Here is an 8,494-nt window from a genome sequence, read left to right on the forward strand (position 1 = left end):
CTCTCCACCCCTCTCTGCACCTTCCCTCCATTATGTTTGTTGTAATGCTAGGTAGGTGCCTCTTGTTGCTCAGGGTTTAGGGAAACTTTGCACCAGCCACCCCACCCTGCAGGGCAGGAGGTGGCCCCTGGGGAAGCCAATCATTCCTTAGAGCAGTGATGGCGAACCTTTTGAGCTCGGCGTGTCAGCATTTTGAAAAACCCTAACTTAACTCTGGTGCCGTGTCACATATAGAAATTTTTTGCTCTTTGCAACCATAGTAAAACAAAGACTTATATTTTTGATATTTATTTTATATATTTAAATGCCATTTAACAAAGAAAAATCAACCAAAAAAATGAGTTCGAGTGTCACCTCTGACACGCGTGTCATAGGTTCGCCCTCACTGCCTTAGAGCATCCCAGGACAGGTTTGTTGAAAGTACCACAGGTCAGCTGCCCTACTGCACAGCTGCCCCTCCCTTACTCGCCCCCCCCCCCCCCCACACACACACACTGTGGCTGGCACAAGAGCTGTTCTTGTCCTTGTCCTTCTGGCATCAGAGCCCAAGTAGAACCTGGCTGCCTGGAAGGGAGTTTCCATTCAGGCAGGCTGCACTCTCTCTTCTCCGGCCAGACTAGGACTTGGACTTGACCCCAGTGGGAACTAGAGAGGTACAGGGATTGCATTGGGTTGTAGAATAGTCATTCTGCTGTGGTCAGGAGGCTGGCCCAGGGGGAAGGGAGACAGGAGGCTAGCTGAGTGCGAATAAGAGGACCTGGTGCATTTGGCTGGAGAAATAAAGGGGTCAAAGGGGAAATTTCCCTTCCCCCTCCCGGGGACTTGCTGTCCAAATGGCAGCTGACGAGCCCCTGGCACTGTGGCCCAGTGATGAGGAGTCTGAGGTCAGGTGTGGAGAGTCACTCCAGTCCTTGAGGCCCAGAGTCCCAGGGGGTATGGCAAAGCCAGCCTCTCCTGGACCTTCTGGGTGTGCTCAGGACCCCGCCCCCTGGCCAGTTTCCTCTCACCCAAGCTTTTTTCCCCTGCAGCTGGTGAAGACTCACAACCTGCTGACCACCAGGAACTACATCTTTGGCTACCACCCCCACGGCATCATGGGTCTGGGTGCCTTCTGCAACTTCAGCACAGAGGCCACGGAAGTGAGCAAGAAGTTCCCCGGCATAAGGCCCTACCTGGCCACGCTGGCCGGCAACTTCCGGATGCCAGTGCTGAGGGAGTACCTGATGTCCGGAGGTGAGACTCCAGGGCTGCTTGTCCTTACTGTGCCCCACTGTCAAGACCTGAGCCTCTCCACTGAGCCAGAGGACAGGTTGGCCAGGAAGCCAATACCCCACACTGGTCCCGTGCTGAGCGACGCAGCCTGCTGCAGGCATTGCGGGTCAAGGCTGAGCAGGAGAGCTGTGCCTAAGTCTTCAACCTTCAACGTGGGTAGCATCTTCCCTAGGAAGCCTTCTCTGGCCCCTTTTCTGGGTACCCCAGCCCCGTGCTGCCCTCTGCACAACCCGATTGTTGTCCATGGCACTGTCATTGTTCCCCCGACCACCGTGACCCCCAGCAGCCTGATTCACTGGGCTTCCCAGCACCTGGCATCCGCCTGGCAGACTTAAGACCTCAGGCAGTATTTGCCAGATGAATGAATTACCTAAACAACCTTGTATCGTTATCCCCATTTTACAGATAAGTAAGCCAAGGCTCAGAAAAAGAGTAGCTTACATAGGGCCAACTATGGGGTGCAACTTCGAAGAGAAAGGGTTAGGTCTGGGGCCCAAGCCTGCTTAAACATGACTGTGTGGTGGGAGACATGGGGAGCCCTGACGGTGTGTCTTCCCTCCTCCCAGGCATCTGCCCTGTGAACCGGGACACCATAGACTACTTGCTTTCAAAGAACGGGAGTGGCAATGCCATCATCATCGTAGTGGGGGGCGCAGCGGAGTCTCTGAGCTCCATGCCCGGCAAGAATGCGGTCACCCTGCGCAACCGCAAGGGCTTTGTGAAGCTGGCCCTGCGACATGGGTGAGTGCCTCCGTGCACACACACAAACACGCAACGTACACACTGTCAGCAGCTCCTTGGCTCCTGGAGGCCCAGACGCCAGGAAGGCACAGAAGAGCGTTCACTGTTCTGTGGCGGGGGAGGGGAGAGTGGAGCCCAGAGTTTCAGGCCAAGTTGTCCAAGAATAGCCTTGGCATCTGAGTAGGGCAGAGGTGCGGCCTGTGTCCCCTGAGCCCTCGCAGGTGGGCTGAGAGGCCAGGATCATACATAGGACAATGCCCTGGGGCCAAAACTGTGTCCTGCTGCTAACAGAAATGAGGGTGGCGTGGTTGGAAACAGCAGCGAGGCTCCCCGGAGGGGTGATGCTAAGGGCAGGTGGACAGGAGCTGGGCAGCTTGGGTGTCTGTGACCTTTTCTAGAAAACCAGAGGCACATTCTATGTAGCCACCTGTTCAGCACATGTCACTGGACAGAGCACATTCACTTCTCAGTCCCCTTGGATGCCACAGCAACCCTGCCGGTGGTGACGTCCTATTTCCCACCTGAGGAAACCGAGTGAGGCTAAGTGGCCCAGTGGGGGGTCACGTTGTAAAATGCAGTGCTAAGCTCTCTGGACTCCAGGTCCACTGTTTTCTTCCCATCTCTGTGCTCTGGGCAACCCCAGGAGGAGGGCTTTGAGGTGACAGACCTCCAGCGATGGCAGACCTGGAGTGGGAGAGGATGTAGCCTGCAGTCAACCACAAGTTAGGGATGGCGCTAACCATTTGGGCCCCACCCACCACTCCTCTCTGTCCTCTCAGGACCTTACCCCAGGCTCTAGAAGAGGCTACTCTTCAGGCCCAGCCTGTGCCAGGCCCTGGGCACACGACCATTCAGACCCAGTCCATGTGTTCAGGGCAGGGGGAAGTATGAAGGGACAGACAGCGACAACACGGTGTGTTGAGGCCTGTGACATGGAACTGAGAGAGACCTTGGTTGGGTGTGGGACAGGGAGAGCTTTCCAGCAGAGGCAGGCCTGGAGGATGAGAGAGACCAGGCCTGCTAGAGCAGGGCCCTCCGCCTTCCCTTTGCCCAGTGCTCCCAAAGTTCTGACATGCTCCCCAGTCACTAGCAGGGAGCAGAGGGCCCATCTGAACCTGGTAGTGAGGGGACACACGTTGGGGACCCCCCGGGGGTTCTGGCACAGCCCTGGGGGAGGGGAGCTTGGCTAGTGTCCAGGGCCTCTAGGGCTGACAGGAGGAACTGAAGCCAGTGACTGGGGAGTGACAGGCCTGGCCTCTCCCTTCCAGAGCTGACCTGGTTCCCACCTACTCGTTCGGAGAGAATGAGGTCTACAAGCAAGTGATCTTTGAGGAGGGCTCCTGGGGCCGATGGGTCCAGAAGAAGTTCCAGAAGTACATTGGCTTCGCCCCGTGCATCTTCCACGGCCGAGGCCTCTTCTCCTCTGACACCTGGGGGCTGGTGCCCTACTCCAAGCCCATCACCACTGTCGGTGAGCCTCCCTACTTGAAGACCCTGAACTTGGGGGGCCACAGCGAGTTAGTGGTGGAGTTGGATTCAAATCCAGGCCACCTGGCTCTGATGTCCATGCTCTAAACCAGGAGGACATGTGGGTGCTGCCATAGGGGGATTATTGGTGGAGATGGGGGTGGGGTGATGGGGTAGAGTTTTATTACTGTGAGCCAAGCTGTGCTGACAAAACAAGACCCAGCAGTTCTGTGTTTGCAGAGCCCAGCAGTCTATCAGGGAAGATCCTATTAGAGCAAAGATCAACAGGGGCTATGAGCGGGATGTGCGGCATGCTCGGGGGATCATAGTGGACCCCAGGGAGGAGGTGACTCTTAGACTGTTAGCTGAATAAGAATTATCCAGCAAAAGAGGTGGGAGGAGGGAGTTTTTGTCAGAAACAATAGCCTAAGTGAAGTTCCCAAAGCAAGACTGTGTAGAGTTTTGAGGAACAGAAAGAAAACATGACTGGAGAGCATAGTCCTGTGAAAAGTGTTGCAAAAAACTGGCTGCCCTTGGCCTTCAGCTATGTTGTTCTGGGTTTATTTGGGATCGTGTAGAGGATTCCAAAGAATTATCTCTTGTAGGGGGTTGTGTGTGTGTTAATGGTTCACAAGCTGGAGATCACACAGGAGCGTGTGGGCCACAGGCTATGGACTTGAGGGGCCAAAGCTCACATAGATACTCTGAATGATCAGAGCCGGGTATGCTGTTTTGTACTTTACACGGAGACTGACTTCCTGCATTTCGGGTCATGTGACCTAGACTCTCCCATCCATCTCTGCTCTCTGTGAGGCAGCAGAGACGTTTTCATGCTTGGGGTGGCTGGCCAGGGATGGGGTCCTGTGGGCATCGTGAAGGAATTTGGTTTTCACTTTAATAGTGGAAAGCTGGGACCACTATGGTGAGTGTGGTTTAGCCGACTTGCTTGGGATTGGAGAAGGTGTTAAGGAGAAAGGCAGAGAGCTACAGAATTTGTCTGTGAACCTCGTCCTCTCAAACAGAGCACAGAGGACCAGTACAGGTGACCCACGTAGAGGAAGACAAGGTTATGGTATTGATGGACAGGTCTCTGAAGCTGGTGACTCCAGAGGGGGGGCCTCAGTTTGGGGGCTTTGAACTCCAGAGATCCCCATGATGGAAGCTGTGGAGGCTGTGGTGATGGTCGGGGGGCAGCTCCAGGCCTTCTGAAAGCATGGAGTGCAGGTGTGGGCTCTAGGCCCTGACCAGCTGCTCCAGGAACTGAGAGACCCCACCCTCACCTTCCATCTGCTTGGCTCCCCCAGGCCTGTGGTGGTGGGGAGACGCCAGGAGATGATCATACTGCTCCCAGCACCCTCTACATCCAGGAATGAGTCCCTGGGGCGTGTTAGGAACCACTCCCTGCACCCTCCTTCCCAATAGATATTCGTTAGTGGTCATCACATGCCCCTTTTTCCTAATAAACATGACTTCAGCCTCGGATATATATATATAGTTTTGGGGAGGGAAGGTTCGGATTTACATTTTAAAGAGATCCTTGGGGCTTCTGGATAGAAAACGGATTAGAAAGGGTAAAATTGGAAGCCACAAGACCACGCCAGAGGCTTTTGGGTAGCCGGTGACTTGGATAGAGGGAATGGCAGTGGAGATGGGAGAGAACTTGGAAGAAATTCCAGAAATGTCTTTGACAGAACTTGGTGATGAGTTGGGTATGGAGATGAAACAGGATTAGGAAAGAAAACAATGCCCAGAAGTATGAATGTTGCCCTCTCCCTCTGCCGCACTTACCACACTTCTCAGACCATGTCATGATTCACAGAATCCTCAGCAAAGCCCCCTGCGGCAGGAGCCCTGTGTGATAGGTGAGGAAGCTGAGGCTCCGAGAGGCAAAGTCACTTGCCCAGGGCTGGGCCACAGCAAAGCAGTTCCCCGTTCCCACAGCCCTCACAGGAGCTCCCAGCTGAGGGCAGGGGGTGCAGCCGGGCTTCCTCCCCCTTCCTGCCTCGTGGCTCTGTGGCCTTGGGCAGGCCCCTTCCCGTGCCCCCGGGCCTTCGTCCTCTCATCTGTAAAAGGACAACCTAAGGCAGAACACATTCAGCACAGTTCCTGGCACGTGGTCGGCACGTAGCACGGGGTCACTGCCATCAACATCAGGGTAAACACCCAGGGAGGGTGGGCCAAATGGCACGGACTAACCAGAGGCCTCTGCCCCTTCCCTGCAGTGGGTGAGCCCATCACCATTCCCAAGCTGGAGCACCCGACCCAGCAGGACATCGACCTGTACCACGCCATGTACATGGAGGCCCTGGTGAAGCTCTTCGACAAGCACAAGACCAGCTTCGGCCTCCCGGAGACCGAGGTCCTGGAGGTGAACTGAGCCAGCCCTCAGCCCGGTGCCGGGAGGACCCCGCTCCGCTGCAAGCCGTTTTCCGCCAAGTTCTCGAGTGCTTTTTGTTCTGTAAATTTGGAAGTGTCATGGGTGTCTGTGGGTTATTTAAAAGAAATTATAATAATTTTGTTAAACCATGAAAATGTTAGGTCTTTTTTAGGAAGGGCAACGCTTGAACATTTCAGGCCTGTTCCCTTCCAGTGTGTGCTGTTCTCGGTGGTGGCGAACACCTCGGGGCCTTTAGCATTTCCCAACCAGCCCCTCTTCTTCCATTCCTGAAGTTACAGAGAAGGCGCGGGCCTGGCTGGCTGGGGAAGAAGGACCGCCGTGCGTGACCCGGGCCAGTTAGACGACTTGCTCTTTGCCCCTGGAGGCTGAGGAGCAGAAGCCGCTCCTGACACAAACACCTCTAGTCCCAGCTGCCTTGACTTGACGGCAGGACTGGTCCCTCTGGCCGAGGGGAAGCCTCGAAGGCACAGTTGTCCCCGTTTTGAAGAGAGCAGTGATGGGCATCTGGACCGTTCCAGCGATTCTCCTCTCTGCCACGTCCCCAGTCTTTCACCCTGAGCCTGGACCGGCCTCCGCAGAGACGGTGGGGGTGGTGATGAGCCTGTGCCGAGAGCAGGGCTAGCCCAGGCATACCGTCTCTTGGATTATCCAGCTACCACGTTCTGCTTGGAGTGACTGGTTTTCCTCAGGGGGCTGGTGACGTGGACCCAGCACTGACCAGGCCTTGGCCGGAAGCCCATACTTTCCGGTGGCCTCGTTTTGCTTAACCCCACACCCCCAAGGGGAGGTGTGAGGACGGGGCCCCTCTTCCTGTTCACAGAGGAGCCTGGCCTTCTGAGCATCAGATTGGTTTCTGGATAGGAGCCCCCCGAACCCACGCGTCAGATGTGTGTGCCTTTTAGGAGGATGGGGGCCAGGGAGGAAACCCCGCCTTTCTTCTGTGTGTTCTGTTTTCTCTTGATGAGACCATTGTACCATGTCAGACTTTTGTATATTCCTAAACAGATAAATAAAAATGAGCGTCCTCTGAGTTCTTGCTGGGGCAACATCTGCATCTTGCCCCTGACACTTGGGGAGACTGTAGCTCCCTGCCATGGCCCCTTCCCCGCGCTCCTTTGGCCCACATGGCCCTGTGTGGTGTATTAATTATCTGTTGCCGTGTAACAAATTAGTCCAACACTTAGTGGCTTCAAACAACACTGTCCACAGCTTCTGCGGGCCTGTCGTCGAGGTCTGGCTTAGCTGGGCCCTCTGCATCAGGGCCTCTCGCAAGGCTGCAGCCAGGGTGTCAGCCGGGAGGGTCCACTTTGAAGGTCATTCACGTGGTTGTTGGCAGAATTCACTTCCTCACCGGCTCTTAGGCCATTCTCAGTTCCTCGCCATATGGGCCTTTCCATAGAATATCTCAGAGCATGGCAGCTGCCTCCATCAGCCAGAGAAGAGTACAGGCAGAAGTCACAGTCTTTTATAAGCTGATCTCGGAAGTGATCACCTGTCACTTTTGCCATATTCTCTTCATTAGATACAAATCTTGAGGCCCAGGTCACACTCACGAAGATTACAGACGGAGTGAATACCGGGATGTCGGGGGGCTTGGAGCCCCCTCACAGCCTCCTACCACACCTGCTAAAGGGCTGCTGTCCAGCCGCAAGGTCCTGGCAAGGCTGAGCTGGAAAGGTCCTCAGGGATTGCTCACACGGTGTCCCTTGCCCCTGGCCTAAGTTATACCACAAAGGGGAAGACCTCTGGCTGCTGTCACTCTAGTGATTTCATGCCACATCCGGGTCTTATAAGATGCCATCTTTCTGTTCTGATTCCATTCAGTTCAGTGAGTGCTAAGCACCTGGGAAACCCTTCCCAGCTGAGACTAAAGGACCTCATTCCAACTTCCGGACTGCCTAGGTGCCTGTCCTCACCATGCATCCACCCCAGGGACTGCTGTTTCAGAAGCTGTGAGTGGGCTCCTTGGGAGCAGAAGCGAACATTGGAAATAGCTGAGGATAGGCAGGGTGGTCAGACCTGTGACAAGATGCCCCTACCCCAGCCTGGGGTGCCTCATTGAACTGGAACCCTGATACCTGAGCCGGGATGCAAAAGGTGACTGGAAATTTGCCAAGAAGAAGTTGAAGGGCAGAACAGTAAATGCCAACAGAGGAGCCAGCATTGCTGACTTGAACGATGGAAAGGTGGCGGTAGAGAGGTGTCCAGAGATCTGCAATGGGGCTTCGCTTGGAAAGGTGGGGAGCTGGCTTCTCCAGAGTGTCTAGGTGGGCAGGAGAGCAGGGTGGAGAAAGGAGGTGCCTTGGGAAAGCCCACAGAGACTGAATTCTGTAGCACCAGGCAGGCCCCGGGCCACAGAGCCAAGGTCAGAGGACAGACACTTCCTTTAGGACAGAGGAAAGGCCTGTATTGTGATGAGTCTCCGCCCCATCCCAGCCCCAGCCAGGCTAGCCGTGACCCTCAGCCTCTGGCTCCAGGCTAAGTCCTGATTTTAACCTAGGTCACCCCACAAACGTAGGCCATTATTTTCAGTATTAATTTTTTTAAATATATTTTATTGATTTTTTAAAGAGAAGAAGGGAGAGGGATAGAGAGTTAGAAACATTGATGAGAGAG

At 54.9% G+C, this 8,494-nt stretch overlaps 1 protein-coding gene across 2 annotated transcripts in view; it reads left to right on the forward strand.

Annotated features, from left to right (window-relative positions):
- The window catches only part of DGAT2 (diacylglycerol O-acyltransferase 2), a 32,891-nt gene extending 25,983 nt beyond the window's left edge, over positions 1-6,908 (forward strand). For both annotated transcript variants that reach the window (XM_014468231.2, XM_023744222.1), the window contains 4 exons: positions 1,029-1,233; positions 1,839-2,013; positions 3,282-3,484; positions 5,703-6,908. In XM_014468231.2, coding sequence (XP_014323717.1) covers positions 1,029-1,233; positions 1,839-2,013; positions 3,282-3,484; positions 5,703-5,857 — 738 coding nt within the window. In that variant the 3' untranslated portion in view covers positions 5,858-6,908. The remainder of the gene's footprint in view (positions 1-1,028; positions 1,234-1,838; positions 2,014-3,281; positions 3,485-5,702) is intronic.
- The last annotated feature ends 1,586 nt before the right edge of the window (positions 6,909-8,494 follow it).

The sequence above is a fragment of the Myotis lucifugus genome, unplaced genomic scaffold (assembly GCF_000147115.1).
Source record: "Myotis lucifugus unplaced genomic scaffold, Myoluc2.0 scaffold_437, whole genome shotgun sequence".
NCBI classification, from domain to species: domain Eukaryota; kingdom Metazoa; phylum Chordata; class Mammalia; order Chiroptera; family Vespertilionidae; genus Myotis; species Myotis lucifugus.